This window comes from Gastrolobium bilobum, unplaced genomic scaffold (assembly GCF_033153095.1).
Source record: "Gastrolobium bilobum isolate Gb01-03AN ecotype WA unplaced genomic scaffold, APGP_CSIRO_Gbil_v1 utg6170, whole genome shotgun sequence".
Taxonomy (NCBI): Eukaryota; Viridiplantae; Streptophyta; class Magnoliopsida; order Fabales; family Fabaceae; genus Gastrolobium; species Gastrolobium bilobum.
The window spans coordinates 206,972-226,076 of NW_026896618.1; the positions used below are offsets into that span (position 1 = coordinate 206,972).

A 19,105-nucleotide genomic window follows, 5' to 3' on the forward strand; every position below is an offset into this window, starting at 1 on the left:
TTAGTATACTAAATATATATTAATTTTAAATGATATTTTAGGTCATAGCCAAATAAATAAATAAATAGAAAATAGCATTTTAGGTTAATCCTTTTTCAAAGAAACTCCCATAAAGCTTTACTTTTGTCTCTTGGGTGTTGCCAAAATTATACTTATTTATTGATGACTAAAGTTTGAATGAATGACCTTGGATTGGCCCGATTAACATTATAAATTGTGGCGTTAACATCATTAAAACATGGAGTAGAATCTGGCACCATCTTGGAAATTAAAATTTAAATGGGATCCTAAAGTTTTGCTCATCAAATTATTTTATTTAATATATTAATTAAATAACTATTGAATTAATTTAATCAATAATATACATAATTATTAGTTAAATCAAATTAATCATTATTATTTATTTTTACAAAGTCTCTTCACATCAATTAATTATCACAAGAAAAAGATTTGTAGGCTAACTTCCCAACTTCAATATTCGTGTGGTACATATTCCTTCATTAAAAAGTAAAAATAATAAAACTCATATGACATTAACTATAGGTAACTAAAATAAATGTAATAAAATAGCTTTTTTTTTTTAGCTTTAATAAATAATTCACTGGTAAGTAGAATAAATGTAGTTACAATAGTACTTTAGAAATTTTTATGTACCTGGTAAGTATTACTATTTAGTTATAGGGCGTAGCGTAGGGGCATAGCCCATTCTTGGCACTTCATAAATGATAGTACAAGTGCTTTCTTACAAACTCTACCCCAATATTGGAGAGGTGTCTTCACTGCTAAGCAAAGCCTTTTAACCACTTAAATTAACATATGAACTGAAATAATAATAATGATAAAAAAACACACAGAATGAAATCATATTATTATATAGTTCAATTATGTTATACAATGAAGTAGAAAACTTCTTGATGAGACAAATGAATCATTCTCCCATTGGAATTTCTTCATCTTCAAATTGCACCCGTTTTTGTTACTGACAGTTCCAATCTTTCTTTCCTTGCTCTATTTGTTACCAATTATCTTATAATCACCATGTGACCAAGGACAGCAAAAGTTAGTCGAAGCTTGATGCTTTATTTCTATTCATTTCTTTGGCTTATAAACTTAAAATGCCAATTCTCAAAGTTCTCTAGGACTTTTAAAACTGAAGCAAGCTGAACTTGTTCAAAGAGATAAAATAAAAATACAATTTATGGGGACATGGAAACAAAATGAAGGTCAGGCTAAACCAAAAAAAAAAAATGCCAGACCTATGCACAAAAGCATTATCCAAAAATTTAAATTTTTGTACAAATGTACGGCTCTACCAAGAATTGTATTAAATGCTAGAGAATATCCAATGAACATAATAAATCATCCACTCAACTTTGCTTCATGCATCACCCAAAAGTTCTCAAGCTTGATAAACAGACTGCAATCTACACAAGAAATCATCTAATCTTGTTTTTTCTCTTAATTATTAGTGTGTCCAAAGTCTTTGATCCTTCGTTTAAGATGCTGCAAGAAGTAGGAAAAAGAAGCATGAATTATTAAAATAATAATAATAATAAAAGGTTCATTATTCAATAAAAAAGTTTCCAGATCAAGCTTCTAGAATGATTAAATAATTACCTCCAGTTCCTTGTGAAGCACAATAAATATTTTCTTCAGTCTCTTATGTCTCTGCAATTCACATCATGCCCACATATTTAGAAGATAGATACTAAATACAAGGATAAATTTACAATTTAGGTGCCACATGAAGCACTTGAGAAAAGATTAAAAAAAATCTCCAATATCCAAAATACAAAATCCAAATAAAAAATTGTATCAGTAAATTGTTTAAACTCAACCAAATTTGCATCAAGTTAAACTAGACAATTATCAGTCAATTACCATTGCTGACAATGCTATAACAGGTTGCTATTTAAGACAATAAGATGAACCAGTTTAAGGCATCCACATGACTCAAAACTAGAGTATTAATTTTTTTATCATGCACATGCACTATCAATAAACATAAATTCTTTACTGCTACCAATTTATGGTAGAACTTAAGTGAACGATGTTAAAAAGATTTTATATGTCTTACTCATACATGTTATTTAGACAGTACAAGTATTTTTAAAGTTTACATCCAAAATAGAAAGGTAAATGGATGAGATTAAATAAAAGGGGCTTTAAGTACAAGTAAAATTTTGAGAAACAGTTGACTGCAGAACAAGAATACACGAAAACATGTTTTGTCCCAACATTTGAGCTCCATACAATTATACAAATACTGCATGCATTGGCGGAGCCAAATAAAACATACCGTTCCACAACGTCCATAGGATTCCTTCAGCTGCCCCAAGATGTCATAATATCTATCCGTATCCCTGGCTTTAGCATATGCTAAATCCTCGCCTAGTTTCTGAAAATCACTCCTACAAATTATGGGCGAGATGTAAGACACAACATCAGACAAGTAATATAAATAAACATCTAACAGAAATGCACTGAAGCCTTGAATTGTAAGACTGCTTACCTGTAACTCTCTAAAATCTTGTTCAAGGAGCTATAACTTTCATATTTATCACAATACTCCTGAACATATTCTTTATATCTAGCATTGCGTAAGACACACATATCAGATGCTAAAAAAATCAAGTGGTTAACTCAAAAGAAGAACCCTACCACAACAACAATAATAAAAGAAAAATAAAGAATAACTGCTTACTCGGAAAAGGTCCTAACAGGTCCCTTCAAGTCAGGTTCATCCTTTTCGTATTTTGAATAAGAGCAACTATTTTCATCTGAAGACGATTCTCTCTTCTTTTGATCGCTATTATTTCTATCTGGAAACACTGAATCCTTTCCTCCATCAGCCATCTCTTCCAATGAATTAGGTGTCTGTCTTTTACTTTCTTTCACAGGGTAGGAAACTATTCCACGTGTAGTGTCTTGCTGTTTAGATGCATTTCCAGGTGCTCTTCTATTGCTTTCACCGCGACCTTCCAAATAAACATCTTGGCTCACCCCAGATTCATTATTTCTGAATTTACTACTCATTTCTTCCAATTTGTTTTGAGATCCAACTTCCACTGGATCTACTTTCACATGTTGTGAATGAGCCTGCAGAACTCTAGAACGAGACCATGTTGAGTCTTCAAAATTATTATCTGAGTTCTTTCTATTCATGTTTTCCAAATTGCTGGGAAAACCAGAACTTACAAAGGCTGAGGATGGCTTTCCTGCATCTAAAGTTGCTTTCAATGAAGGTTTTACTTTAGTAATATCTGAATTCCTGTCCTCTGAAGCGTTTGCTTTGTTTTCCAAATGTTTAAATGAACCTTTTCTATCAAATTGCTTTGAGGCTTGGGTTTCGTCCGGAGTAGACTCACGAAGTTCACCCAACTCCAAGTCTGAAAGCTCTCTTTGAAGAGTGATACCTCGCCCATTAATTGCAGGGGATTTATCAAGACCAGCTCTGTTCTTGTCCTTAGGTGATGTTCCCAAGTGTGACTGAGTACCTTGCCGGCTGTCCTTTAACTTACCAACCATTTCACCTTGTTTTTTGTAATGAGAATCCATGGATAGTGAATGTTTACTTCCATTATTACCATTCCTGGAATTCCTGGGAACTTTTTTCTCAGTGGTATGAATATCATCATTTTGGGCATCTGTATGAGATTTCTCTCTCTGCACAGAAGAAACTTCACGCGCATGAAAGTCCTTTCCTGATTGTTTTCTGCTGTGCCTTATGCTTTCACCATGTTTATCTGATTTATCCCATGGGAAGGAAGGGTTTCCTAGAGAGGTTTGGTCAAAGGACCTTTGACCTGTTTGTGGTAAATCTGTAGTAGATTTTCCTGGAAATGCTCGATTGTATCCTTTCTGTGAACCAACACTGGAATTTCCTTGTCTATCAGCTCTATTCACCATTTGTATGGTTGGGACCTTGCAAGTGCCATCAATAAATTCGGCAGGAGACAAATTCAGAGAATTATCCAACATCTGCACATCCATACTAGGAGAAAATGGTTGGTGACTCAAGTTTCCAGCTTTCAACCTCTTTGTACGTTCAGATTTCTCATCAATGTTTTTCACATCAGAACCTCTCTTATGTTTACCTTTAGATAACCTATCAGAGCTATCAGACTGTTCGTGCCTAGAGCTATCTTTGACTTCATTTTCCTTTTCATCAAACAAACTTCCTATAATTTTTTGGCGCTCCTGGAGCTGTTGATAATCAGGTGAAAGAGGTTTTCTCTCTTCTGCACGTTTTTCATCTTTATCAGAAATTGTAGCCATAGTTGGGGCCTTTTCAGCTTCCTGTTCCTCAGGTAAGTCTTTTTCAATCTCAACTACATCAGATTCATTACCATCCTGCTTCTCATCACCATCAATCTGCATAGATCTTCCCTCCGGAGATTTTACTGGAATGGGATATGACACCCTTTGATCACAGGCTTCGGTTTTGTGCTTTGACTCTTTTTCATCATCACTAGTCATAATATCTACATCCTCATCAGAACCCTCCAGTCCCTCTTTGCTGCTGGAAGATGCATCACTTTCACTGTCACTACTACTCCCACTCCCTGTTCCAGCAGGACTTTTACTATGGCTTCCACTGTCACTTCCACTATCGCTGCTGTCACTTCCACTATCGCTGTCACTTCCACTATCACTAGAGCTGCCTGCCTGCCCTTCGCTGTGATCAGAAACTTTTTTGTCACCAAAGATATCAGGTGAATTATGTTGGGCATCAATTTTTTCCACTGTGTTTGATTCTTCTTCCACTTTGGATTTTACTAGCACCGGTTCCTCCATATTGTCATTTGGGACCATCTCTTTGAAGTCTCCCTGTGGAGCTGATGTCTGATCATGAAACTCTTCACGAGCAGGAATCTGGCTATGATTTCCATCAGGAGAACTGTACAAATAAGATAATACACCTTAAATGCATGAAGGGGCCCATAAAAGCGACACAGTTACAGTACTGGTATACAATGATATTGTTATGTGAAAATAACATGTACCTTCCAATTTCAGTCTGAGGTTTCTTGGAGCTTTCCAAATCCAGTACTGAATTCAAAATATACCTTCCCGGGGCCTGGTACGTTGCAATCTGATGCTCAACATTATACGAAAAATTAGATCACAGATTTATCATAAAACAATAATCTCAAAAGATTCCCACCACTTACTTTTTTTATAATGGGCTCAATTTTCTTCATCGAATTCGGAAGTGCGTCACCAACAGATTTCTCCAAGGCCTACGATCGAAGGGGGAGAACAGTTAAGAAGATTATATTGGGTTAATTAAAAAAGTCAGAGATATTAAAAACAAGCTTAAGGAGAACTACAAGATTTATACAACACCTTCAATGTCATTCCTTTAGGTTTATCCTTTAGAATAGAAATTAACATGTCCTGCAAATCTACTGGTTTAGATCCATTATTTCTTTTGCCTCCTGGTGTGTTCCTCATAGCATTGTTTTTCCTGGCAGAAATTTGTTTCTCGGAGACAACATTAGTATCTTGCTTGCCAGTCATTTGTGTCGGTGCAGCATCATCAACGCTCTTAGAGATATTTACAGCTTTCATGGGAGAGGATGAAGCAGCAAGAAGGTCTGGTGGAGACGGAAGAGGAGAAGGATGTCTGCCCTTGATAGTAGTACTTGTTGAATTCAATCCAGATCTATGGGAAGATTTTGGAGGGCCTCCAACTATAAAAAAGTTCCAGACATTACAGCTATAACATTTTATAGGAAAGGTTTCAATACTGCTAAGTGAGGTCATCTTAAGATTGATTGAAACCACTTTGGAAAGATGTAAATTTTAATCACCTTGAAGAGTTTCGACTTTCCTTTTCTTAAGTGCAGCTTCTTTCTTTTTATTGTAATTCTTCCACGGTGTAGCTGGACATGGGAAGTATAAGGCTCTTCAGTTAGATAGTTAAATATAAGCACTATTAAACCAAATACAGTAAAATGAGAAGGCCTTGGCAGAACATAATAGAGTGATGATAAGCAGATAACCATGCCCAATATCATCAAGAAATTTTTCAAGTTTCTCATTGATAAAAACTGGTTCAAGATTGAAAGGAGAACAAGAAAGAATTGGAATCTTATTGCTGTGATCTCTTCCTCAGGATCTGAATCAAGGTCCATAAGGTAGAGTGGTAAAATATCACAATGAAGGTTTTCACCTTGTTTCTCTCAACTCTAGGAGTTAGAGGAACCTGGCCTCTCTACGCAACTCATCTCATCAACTAACTACCCTCATTTACATTCTCTTTCTCTATTTATATCCTAGTTCTGTCACTGCAGTTAGAGGGCTAACTAACTCTAACAACTTCTCTAACAATTTCAACTAACAAATCCTAACTAATAGAGGCTGGCCCACTTGGTTCTGTGGGCCAGGCTTATTTCTTCTAAGTTATAACATATAGGCTCCTAATTGGGGGTTGCTACCTCTCATCCGAACGACATAATGAAATAGCAACTTGAAGTTTCCACACTTAAAAATTTGAGAAAAATTAATTATAAAGAACAAGAAGCAAAAGAAAAATTACCTTCAACAGCAGCTAATGCCTTTATCTGGCTCTTCATAGACGGGTTTCCAGGCTCTAAGACAATGGCTCTGTTGTAGAGAACATAAATAAATGATCATTGGCCATAAAAAGAAGAAAAAAGAGAGGAAGGGGGGGGTTGGGGTTGGGGGTGGGCGGAGATATCTGCACAACATAAACCATCACTGTATGGAAAGTAAAATAAGAAGAAAGATCATTGAGTTCCATGAAACCTGAGCAATATATTTAGCTAAGGAAAGATACAGATGAGTTAATTATCACTTTAACACCAGAAATAGAGTACATTCTGAATCAAAAAATTCAGTTACACTTACAGGCCAAAAGGCTGAACAAAAATCGTCAACAGTTCATTTACTTTTAAAAAACTAAAAAGTTAACTGCGTGTTACTGACATTGTATATTGTAATATTCACAGTAGTAAATCCATAACTCTTCTCAGTCAATATGAATCCACCAACCTATATACAAGTAATCTACATCTACTAAACAAGTTCCTTTTAATTACTAATCTAATATGTGACAGAATCCTGAAAGAAAAAGAAATCATTGCAACCATAGAAGAGACATATATCAAAACTTCACCACCAAGTGCTTCAGTAGTATTAACATAGTAGTTGCTTGAGATTTTTACATGCTTGTGTATATATTAATTGACTTTTGTGGCATACCTTCAAAAATTGAAAATACAAATATAATACTTTGAGGGACTGTTCTACTAGTTACCATCTAACAACTATATTAAGATAATTTTTAATACCAAATATATCAAGTACATTTTCTAATTAATGCATGCCAAATGCCAGGACTAATAAATTAACAAGGCAAAAGAGAGAGAGAAAATAAAAAGTAGAAGACAAGGTTTTCAAAGGGCATGAGTAAATAATATGAAGTGAGTGTAATATCCCATACGACAGCTACATACTTGCGCGACTTCAGCTTGCGTTCGGCTTCCTCTGACCTCATTTTGACATGATTCTTAGTGGACTCATCCAAGATACGCTGTACATTCAGCTTGCGCCAGGCACACCCAGATTCAACAAGCAAACCATTTCCATCTTCACCACTTTGGCGTTCTTCATAAATGTCACAAAGGTCACCATCCCTCGACCATGTAAATCTGAACTCCTTCCCACCAACATTAATAATCTGGTACAAATAAAATAACAGACCGTTTAAACTACAGGTCAACAATTGCTTAACAGAAAGGCAAACACACAAAAACAAAGATGGAAGATATGAACCAAACCACATGGGGATTTAATCTGCCATGGAATCCTAATTCTACTCATGCATAAAAAGAACATAAATGATTTAAAGTCAGCATATTATAGAAAATTATATCAAATTAGGCACACCATTCAATGGATAGTTCCTACTTCCTATGTCGTAGTATTATCTCTACACAGGCTATTCAAAACCGAGTAATGTTAATAGACTCACGATGAATCCTATACAAGGCAGCATATCCACCACTAAATGAATTTCATAATATGCACATATGTAGAATTTTGAGGGCGAGCCTTGGAGCCAATGTTGTTAAGATCGAGATCTTACCTAAGATCGGGAGGGGTAAAAAGATCGTAAATCGTAAAATCAACACGGATCGTAACTGTTCATATACAATATTAAAATTACACGAATGATCAAATAATTTATCACATATTGATAATCCTTAATTGATAATTTTTTAATTTTCTGGTTAAGTAAAAAAAAAAATAATATTCTTTCATTGTTACAGCATACGGCATATGACCATATTCTTCCTCAATTCATATTTCTTTAACAGCATAAGGCATATGACTATATTCTAAGTCACTTGGGTTGCCTTGCCACGTGCTATCTATCTTGCTGGAGGGAGACTTTAAGACAAATAGATACCATCTAATAAAGGTTAGAATTTCATATAAAATAACATAATTAATTAAAATTAGGGAATTGCTACTGAACGCTCAAAACTTCTAGCGGCTTGCTACAGCACTTGCGTCTTGCGCTAATGGTGTTGTGACAGTAAAAGAAATATACATTTCACAGTAATCCAACCACCCAACAATGCTTAAACAGTAACATCCACTTTACCAGAAACTCCACTCGGTTGTGAAAAACATTAATCTACAATAGCCTAAACAGTAAACCAACATTTAACCCGTTAGTTCCCCTCCACTCCTACCAGAATGCTTCAATCACCTAGTCACAGCCACACACGCAAACCACCAAAGCGGAGAACTGAGACCTTCTCTCAGACACAGAAGCCGGCAATCGCAGATGAAGAAATCGCAAACCATAGAAATTGCAAGACTGAGAAATAAGAGAAGCAATCGCAAGTGCAAGATTAGGCTTTACAACGTGGTTTTTAGATGGGCTTGGGGGCTATGAATGCTTTTTTTCTTCAATCGCAAACACAGTCGATAATACGATTCCACATTCATAAACGTCAATTTCACAAAGTGAATGAATGAAACGATACAGCAAACAATTTGAATCGTGGGAACAGCAAAAATCGTAAAATCAATCGATATTACGATTTTACACGCGATCTTAATAACCTTGCTTGGAGTTGTGGTAAGATTACTCATTTGCGAACGAAAAGGTCACGAGTTCGAATCTAATGCAAGCATAGAGATGCGTACAATCGACGCTAATAAATGCAAGGGTAAGGCGGCTAACAATCGACCGTCAACCCTATTTGAGGAGATTGTGCACTTGGCTTTGTCCTTTTTTGCACATATCACATATGCAAAATTTTAAATTCTGTTCTTTTTCTTTTTTTAGGATAAATCATAGGTATCTCCCACGTGGAGATGGGTTCGCTCTCCGCAAAGGGAATTTTTTGCATTTACAAGGACTTGAACTCGAGACCTTCCTTAAATTCTGTTTTGAATGGTGGATATGCTGCCACGGACGGGTTTACCATGAAATCCAGTCTATATTAACATCAACTTTTCAAAATGAATTTTTTCCTGAAATCAATCCAATGAACTTAAAAGGAAGGGGAAAACCTAACATGATCTTCAATAGAGACAAAAAATGAATGAACAAACAAATTGGAAGACTAGTTCAAAAAACAAGTTAGCATTTCAATTCACTATAATCCAATCAAAAGTTCAAAGCTTTAACAACAAACTGCAGTAACTTGAGTAAGAAGCTTACATTTCCGTTGGGATTATGCTGGTTGGAATCGAATTTCATACGCGCCGTGCCACCCTGTGCCTCCACGCGCTTGATCTCTTCCACGAGGTCCGGCGCCAATCTTATGATCATGGAGAAGGCGACGGGGTTGCTTCCGGAAACCAGGTTGAACGTCTCTTCCACCGCCGGCGGCGTTCCACGGGCGGAGCCGCCGACCGAGGGGCGGCGGCCGGCGGAGGAAGGAGCTGATCGATGCTGAGGTGGCGGAGGACGGGGAAATGAGGAGTGGGGGCGTTTGTGGGCGGCGCGGCCCAGCTTGGAGGCGGCTCCGCCGTACATGTTCGGTGGTGGTGGGGTTATCCTCGACGTCCTCGAACTCCGAGGTATTGGAATCTACCAGTTTATGATAGAAAAAAGAAAAATGGCACAATCATACGATGTTTTTTTCTTTGTAGTTTTTAACCTAAACCTTCTCATCCATATTGCAATTATACGTAGGGGTGTAATCTGAGCTACGTTGAGCCCGGCCCAGGCCCGGTCTTTCAGAAAAGTAGGGTAGGCTTAGTCTTATAAAATAGTTTTTTAATAAATAGGCCGTAGGCCAATTTTGTCAAGTCCGCCCTACAGCCTTGTAGGCTGACCTATTTAATTTATTAAAATAAAATAATAAAATAATATTTATTTTATGTGGCAAAGACACAAAGTACCAAATACCAATATCTCTTACTTTTTGTGCTATTTTATTTTATGAAAGGAAAACTTGTCTAATGTCTCCAAATTTTACATGCTGTTGCAGCTTAATACCATGGAGCAATGGGTACCTTGCTGGATTATGATGTTACTGATGAAGATCTTTCAATAATACTCTTCTTTCCCTTGTCTTGATGGTGGTTTAGAGATTTTTAGATGAATGACATTCTCTTGTAGACTTTATTTCAGCATCCATTAATTGTATTTTTCTTATTTTTCCCATTTATTTGACTCTATTCCTCTATGATATACATTCTAGAGCTGAGGTATTATGTTGACTCTTTCTTGTTTGTCATTTTTTTCTTATGAGAAATACTAGTGCATGCATGAATGAAACTTTCTTTGCTCTATACAATTATTTTTTTTGCTTAGTATATATAGTGGAAGGCCTACAAGGCCTGTAGGCCATGTCAGACTTTCTTATTTTTGAAAATGGGCCGGGTTTGGCGTACAAATAAAGTCTTTAATAGGCCAGATAAGCTGAATTTTTTTTTGACATAGGCTTGGGCCAGGATGGCCAAAGCCCAGCCCATTTACACCCTAATTATACCCCTTCCATTTTTGTTTTTGTTTTTGTTTTATTGTTATTTGCTTTGTGAGTAGTAGTCATATACTCATGTTGTTTTCGTATCAATAGATTCTTTTACTTTAATGTTTCTGTCACGTGAAAAAGATTTTGTTTATCTCTTGAAGATCATTAAAATTTGCAAATATCAACGAAGAGGGATAAAAATAAAAAATTTATATAATAAGATTATGTGAAATTTTAATACATGAGCATACATTCAGAATTGTCAACATTAAGTATTGTCATTCGCGATTTTAATCATCATTTATGTAATTTTATCATGAGTTCTAAATTGATATACTAGGGGCCTTGGATTTTTTTAAAAGGATAAAATTAAAAGATAGGGTGAGTAAAAAATTGAAAGTTACGTGACAAAACAAGTAGTGATTACATAATGTGTGGGTGTAGATTTTAAATTAGGGATAAAAATACTAAAGAGCGTTTTAGCAAATATGATTTGTGACTCAAGGACCAATCCCCTTTATTGTTAAAATAAATATTGATGTAGATATAAATATATTAATATTATCAACTTATTAAAAAAGATATATTTTTAGGATCGTTTAAAATTGATTAGAATTAAATGAATTAGATTTATCCAATAAAAAAAATATTGTAAAAGAATCTCGAACACAAATTAAGAATTTTAAGTTTAAAATTTACACATAGATGACTTAAACGTTATTTTGATGATCGATTAAGAACCTTAATTTTAAGAATGTTTATCAAAAAGAAAAACAAACATATACGCCTAAGATTTTGTTAATATTATAAGAGTTTAACAGAAAAAAATTATTTGTCACACTCATATAAAAGTGAATGAGTCCTACAAAAATCTTTTCTTCTTCTTTTTTTCTCTTTACAATGTGACTCGCTTACTTTTATGTGAATATGGCAAAAAAGAAATTCTGCAATAAAAATAAAAATAATTTTCTGATATTATAAATTATTTATTTATCCAATTGGACACTTTTATCATTTTACTATATTCATTGATTTTTTTTTTAACTTTAGTGACAAAAACTATATAAAAATTATATTTAATTAAGGTCATTGATAACAATAAAAGTTCGATACTTTAATTAATTCATCATAAAAAATTTAGATCTTCAATCAATATTTCACACGCTTTGTATTCGTACAATATCTGTAATAATAATAATAATTATTGTTTAAATTATTTTTGATGATGATATAAGTAGTTTAGCGGTTAATGAAAAGAGCCTGTTTGAAATGGTTTTTTTTAAGCTAAATGTTACTTTAAGCTAAAGTTAAAAACAAAAAAAAAATGAACTTAAAAAAAATTTAGAATTATTTGAAATTATATCAAATTATTCTCCATGCTCATTTGGTGGACAATATAACATAGCAATAGATTGGTTAATATTAGAATAAGATGTGGACCTGATAAGCTCATATCATATTCTACATTTGGTTTGTACTAAATAAATGGCCTGATATGTTACACAAAAAAATATAAAAATAATCTAGTAGGATAATGTTATCGTATTTGGTCTTTCGGGCGAATCATACGATATCATGATATGATATAAATAGATAAAAATGTCCTTTTTAAAAAAAAATTCATATGATTTTTTTAAACTATTTTTTGTTACTTATTTACATATTAGTTTGTATTTTAAATTATCAAAAAAGTTAAAAGTCACAATTTTAAATAAAATACGTAAATAACTTACAAATTCTTTCAAAATTAAAAGATTATATCCTCACCAAATAAAGATTTGAAAATTAAGTCTTAAATTAATTGTCGATATTGATGGCTCGTGGCTAGTAACGATGGTTGGTGGTGGTGGCATCTGGTGCGGTGGGAGACCGTTTGAATTGGTGGCAGTGGTTGTATAGACTGGTGATGGTGGTGGTGGTGAAGATGCAGGTAATAGTCGGTGACAAGTGTGGTGGTTGTGGCTAGATAATAGTGGTGTGGTGGTTAATGGCGATGACGACGATGGTGGTAGTTTACTGATGATGTTAGCAGTGGTGGTGTTGCTGGCATTGACTGATGGCAATGGTGGTGGTAGCCCAATGTGGCGGCTATGGCCAATGGCGATTGCAACGATGATGATGAAGGTTAGTGCAATAGTGGCAAGCGGGAGTGACTGGTGGAAGTGGCAGCGGTGATGGCTGGTGGCAATTATGGTGGTTATAACCAGTGACAAAGGTGGTGGCTAGTAGCTCATGCCAATGGTGGTGACTGGCAGATGGGTGGTTGTGGTTGTCGTCGTCGTGGATGGCAGAGGTGGCTGATGGCCGACAGTGACGATGGCGGTGGTTGGTTGGTCGAAGGGTTAACCTTCACGTGCCCAGCAATATTCATAATCAAAATACAATTGCCCATTAAATTAGCATTCACGAGAGAGAATTAATGATGATATTAACAAAAAAATGGAATTGTGGAGGAATAGAGGTACAAAGAAGTGTGTATGCGCAACAGATGTCTTGAATTGCACCAAACCGAGAAACAAGCAAATCGAGGATTCAAATGGCCTTGGACCAGTCCTTGGAGATGCAGAGCCTGGCCAGCTCGGCTCGTTGGGAGGTAGCAGTGGCACTATTAGTGGAAGTTTTATCGTTGTTGATACGGAGCTTCACTCGCTAACAAAAACAACGCATGGTGGAAGCAAAATGAAAGCACTAGTGATACAGAGTTTCACTCGCTAACATAAATAAAACACATTTTTATTATGATCAATAATGGTTTCTTATATGAGATACTACTACTTATACAATTCAACCTATTATGGACGTGCCATTCGTTCCTATTTACCCTCCACATGATTTCCTAACCAATACCAAAAGTCTTATTCTAAGCACTATCCACATGAATACCAAAAGTGTCTCCTATTTACACTTAGGCACTTACTACCCGAAAAAATTTAAGTAGCATTGTCGCACTGAACTTAGTGGGAAGACAATATATTTTTACTATAATACATAGGCGGATTATGGGATCCTAAAAATTTGTTCAAAATTCACCTATGTACCTTAATAAAAATGCACTATTGTTGCACTGAACTTCAGTGCGACGGGTGCATCAAAATACGGTAATCATAATAAAATTGCCCATCAAATTAGCATTCACGAGAGATAATTAATCATGATATTAACAAAAAAAAATGGAATCGTGGAGGAATAGAGGTACAAAGAAGTGTGTATGCGCATCAGATGTCTTGAATTGCATCAGACTGAGAAACAAGCAAATCGAGTATTAGAATGGCCTTGGACCAGTCCTTGGATATATAGTTCCTGGCCAGCTCGGCTCACTGGGAGGTAGCAGTATCATTATTAGTGGAAGTTTTATCGTTGTTGATACGAAGCTTCACTTGCTAACAGAAACAACGCATGGTGGAAGCAAAATGAAAGCAATAGTGATACAGAGCTTCCTCGCTAACAAAAACAAAACAAATTTTCGTTATGATTAACAGTGTTTTCTTGTATCAGATATTACTACTTATACTCTTCATCTTATTATGCATGTGTCATTCATTCCTAATTTCCCTCCACGTGATTTCCTAACCAATACCAAAAGTCTTATTCTAATCACTAGACAATATCTATTTTTTTTTTGCCGCGCTTTCTTTAGGGGTGTTAATCAACCGATTTAAATCGCAGTGATCGAACCGAAAAATTAATAACTGAAAAACCAAAAATCGAAAAAAAACCTTAAACTTTTGGGTCGAATTGGTTCTTTACATAGTAACACAACCTCAGAGTACTGGGTTCAATCCTCGTCGCCCCCCTCTTCTTTCTAGTGGAATTTCTTTATTAACACAGGTAGGTGGATCTGTGCATTGTCCACCCTTCAAGCCCAGTGGTCTCTCGTGTATGGGGGCGTGTTTGAGATATATAAAACCACTTCACCCAACAACTTAAACTTTTGGGTTGAATTAGTTCTTTACAAATACCAAAAGTGTCTACTATTTACACGTCGGCTCCTACTTCCCAAATTTTTGTCAAGGTACATTGTTGCACTAAACTCAGTGGGATTGCAATATATTTTTACTAGGATACGTAGGCAGATTCTTGGGTTTTAGAAATTTGCGCAAAATTCATCTATATATCCTAATAAGAATGCACTATTGTCGCATTGAACTTCATTGCGACAGGTGTAACACCCTGTGTATACCCAGTTTGTTAACATGTCATCGTATTAAGCAACACTTAATTAAAATGTGGAATAACTTTTTCTTTTCAATTATGACGTCATTAATATTACCAAGTTGATTACTTAATCTTTTTCATAAAACATTGGCTGTATGTAAATTGCAATAAAGCTAAATACACTGAATAACCTCATTATATAAATACAGTGAGTATCTAAGTCACGGTACTACAACACGTAGTCCGGACCATAATCCTGATACATTAATACAACTCGAATTTAAAATAAGACGTAGTCAACCAATGTGGCATGGACAACCCCATGCTCACCAAATAAGGCAATAAAGCCCAACAATAGTCTCAATATCAACAACATGATAATAAATATGAAGCAGGTCAGCATCCAAGCATAATCCAAGCATATCATCATAAAGCATAAATATCAACTCAGCTTCGACCTCCTGCCGCCTGAGGTCTCAACCCCCGAGTTACCTGAACCTGAAAATATGCCCCAAACGTGGGGTGAGATCTCTAAACATAAATCTCAGTAAGGCAAAGGGTCCTCAAGGATTTCTCCAGCCCAAACTGACTTACATGTGCAATATAAGTTCAAAAGCAGTAATATAATATAAATTCCAAAACCAGTGCAATGCAGTATAATAATCATGTCATGTGTGTCAACTATTATACTGGCCAGATAAATACAGGATTTACATACGTCTATTACCTACATTAGTGCAAGACACCACTTGCATCCACCCACAGAATCACCCTATGGCATGTCTCCTACATACACAGGCTTACCGTCTAGGTGGAACAACACATGCATATTATAAGGCACTTGCACATAACAGCTTAACAACATTTCAAAAACAATACATGAAAACGCATCATGCATGTAAACCATCCCCACATGGGTATGGTGGAACCAACAATGGCTAAACCGAGGACACGAAAGCTTACCTCGCAAGCTAACTGTTGGACATGTGGCTTCAATACTCAAGAGGGGGGTGAATTGAGTTTTATAAAATCTTTTCGCAAAGTACCTCCTTTGATGTTTTAAACACTATCTCTTCAATAAAGTGATTTAATAAGGAAATGTCTAATTGTAAAAGCAAGTGTAGTGATCAACAAAGTAAGCAAGCGAATGTATATAAAGACAATCTAAGATGCAATTTTAATACTTAAATAAAAAGATTAAGGTTAGAGAGATTGCAAACTAGCCGTTTTATAGCCGTTATTTTTGTCTCTGTACAGTAGGTAATCAATTACCATTAAGTGGGTAATCGATTACCATGAAGGGTAATCGATTACCATTGTTGGGTAATCGATTGCCAACCTGTTGAAAGGTTGGTTTTTGCCCTAAAATGTTTTTCTCTTTATTCACATCATTTTCAAATATTGTTTAAACATTTTATGAACATTGAAAAGTATGTTTTCATGTTAAGAATGTATTTGAAAAAATATTTTGAGCTTCGTTCTTGTAAAGAATCAATTTACAAATAATCCTAAGTCCTACAGTATATTACTCTGAGTTTGGACTTAGAGACTTCTCTTGAAGCTTGAGTCTTGACTTCTTTTTGATGGTTGCACCTTGAGGTTTTCTTTCCATGTTTGTTATTATCGAAATCGTTGAACCTTTATATTCTTTTCATAGAGTGCATTGGTTCCACACTAATTATCCAACCAAGAGTCCAACCAAGTCCAAGGTCCACAAACAGCAATCTCACAGTATGTTTATACCAACAATCATATCAACAATCATAATCTACAAACATATGACATAAAGACAACGCTTTCCTTGTACGTTTCATGTCTTTAAGCTTCTCACAAAGTCATAAGCCCTTAATCACTTTGATTATGACTTAGTTAATTAATACAGAGGTTCAACTTAACCAATCTAGGGTCAACAAACCCCAAATATAGTTCTGTATGAACAGAACAGTCACTGTCTCGAAATTCCTAGAATATCCGGATATTTGTCGGGGCCATATCCGGATATCACAACCCCATATCCGGATATCATATATGTATATCAATATCTGAATATCATATACGGATATTTCGCGACAGAATGCAGTTTCTGCATTTCACGAAGATGTCACTTCAAGGTTGCATTTTTAACTCATTAATACGTCCAAGCATGCATTTTTATTCACTATTAGGTTCATGTTCAGGTTGGTTACTTATTCAACTCTTTAACATGCCAAGACTCAACCTTTAAACAAGGAAAACTTATGATTAAGGTAATGGTGCTTACGCAAAGGCTTCAAAACAGAACCACAAGTGCTCTTGGAGCTCACAAGTCAGTCCACAAATTTTGACTTCAAAGGTACACGAAAATGGTGATCAAAGGTTGGTCTTTCTCACCAAAAATCACTCTTTATAAAGCCAGTACACGCTTTTACGAAGATTTTGATCAAAGGTTATTTTTCGCAGCACTTTGCCAGTACACGCTTTTACGAAGCCGGTATCAGTTCTGACACCAGTTCTCATTATTTTGAATTGAAACTTGTTATGCTAGTCCTATATACTATTCTAGTGACATATACATACTTTTCATAATTTTTCGGGATACTTCATCGGTACGCATTTATACCGTGAGGCAGAACCAGTATCTGCACTTTTCGTCAGAAAGGCGACTTTCAACATTATTAATCACTTACCATAATTATTAGGGTCAATTATGGAATTATCTTATTAATCTCATAATTAATTAATTATATTCTTAATTTAACGGTGCAGGTTCTTACAACAGGTGCATCGAAAATTTATTCCTACTATCCATAGTAATCAGTGGCCCATGTAGGACTGACTTTATCATGTTCAAATCTCCTATGGAATACTGTATCAATTGTAGTATTTTTCTTTTTTGGGTGGGGGCTTTAGCCCTTTTTTCTAAAGAGAGAGAGAGTCAAGAACCAATTTGGAGTTGTTGGCTTTATTCTTGTGAATTACAAATTTTGGTTTGGTATCTTTTATTATTTCAATATGGGTGGGTTAGTTAGTACCTAGGGCTGTTAACGGGTTGAGCCGGATCATATTTTGGTCTTAAAAGGCTAAATATGTGTTAAAATGTATGAGTCTGGCCTAGTTTGTTACATGTTATGAATATAATTATCGACATGTGACCTGACTTATTTACAAAAAATAAAATTATGGTTTAGCGTGTGAAACAGAAATAAGACAACAAAAAGTTATCCAAACAGAACATATGATCAACAACACTAATAATTTCACAAAGATTCATAAATTTAATGTATATCCAAACAACATAATATAGAACAAAATTATTCAAAAAGTCTGTTTAACCAATAAAATATGATGAAATGGGTTGAGGAGAGAGAGCTATTAAGAGTTGTATAAAAAATATAAAATAAAAATAAAAGTTAGTATGCTAGGGGAGCGTGAGAAGCCCTCTAAGACCAAACTTTTGAATTGGAGCCTGAAACTTTTTTATTAAACGAGTTTTTATACAAGTCGAAGCATGATTCCAACAGTCAATTTTAGACATATAAACGTAAGCCTTCACGAGCCTGTCAAAGGTTATGATTACCGTTACACTTGAATATTTTAAAAATAATATAAACGAGGGAAAGTACAGGAAATAGAAACCGAATTGTTATCACAATTAATTTTATTTTGTTCTTTGTATTTATTTGCTAATATTTTAACCATATTTTCCTATTTATTTAGTGACAACTTTGGTATTAAGAATAAAGCCATTTTAATTTTTTAGGAACTATGGAAACGTAAAAGATAGAAAATCTCTCCTATTACTCTTATTAATATTTTAGAAATTATTGATATTCAATATTTTTACATATATATTTACTAATTATATCAGAATTATTTACTAACCTAAAATGAAATAAATATTTCAAATCTAATTGAGAATCACAGTAACCAATCATTAATTGAGAATCTTTTTACATATATATGTACTAACCTATTGATATTCAATCTTTTTGGATATTATT

General features: G+C 34.9%; 1 protein-coding gene across 1 annotated transcript; it reads right to left on the reverse strand.

Moving 5' to 3' along the window:
• Nucleotides 1–1,158: 1,158 nt before the first annotated feature.
• On the reverse strand, nt 1,159–10,104 carry LOC133301035 (uncharacterized). Its single transcript, XM_061500632.1, has 12 exons — nt 9,710–10,104; nt 7,485–7,708; nt 6,545–6,612; nt 5,817–5,888; nt 5,350–5,696; nt 5,175–5,243; nt 5,007–5,095; nt 2,705–4,900; nt 2,513–2,590; nt 2,300–2,411; nt 1,618–1,668; nt 1,159–1,503 (listed from the first exon to the last, which is right to left on the reverse strand). The coding sequence occupies exons 1-12, from the start codon at nt 10,025–10,027 to the stop codon at nt 1,459–1,461; spliced, it is 3,669 nt and encodes a 1,222-aa protein (XP_061356616.1). The 5' UTR covers nt 10,028–10,104; the 3' UTR covers nt 1,159–1,458.
• Between the last annotated feature and the right edge of the window lie 9,001 nt (nt 10,105–19,105).

Bases quoted from the DNA above. Each gene is read 5' to 3' on its own strand.
- LOC133301035 (XM_061500632.1), bottom strand. From the start codon at position 10,027: ATGTACGGCGGAGCCGCCTCCAAGCTGGGCCGCGCCGCCCACAAACGC. The intron at 7,709-9,709 runs GTAAGCTTCTTA...TATTTGTACCAG, and splicing joins AGCATAATCCCAACGGAAAT to ATTATTAATGTTGGTGGGAA. The intron at 5,096-5,174 runs GTAAGTGGTGGG...GTTGAGCATCAG, and splicing joins TTGAGCCCATTATAAAAAAA to ATTGCAACGTACCAGGCCCC.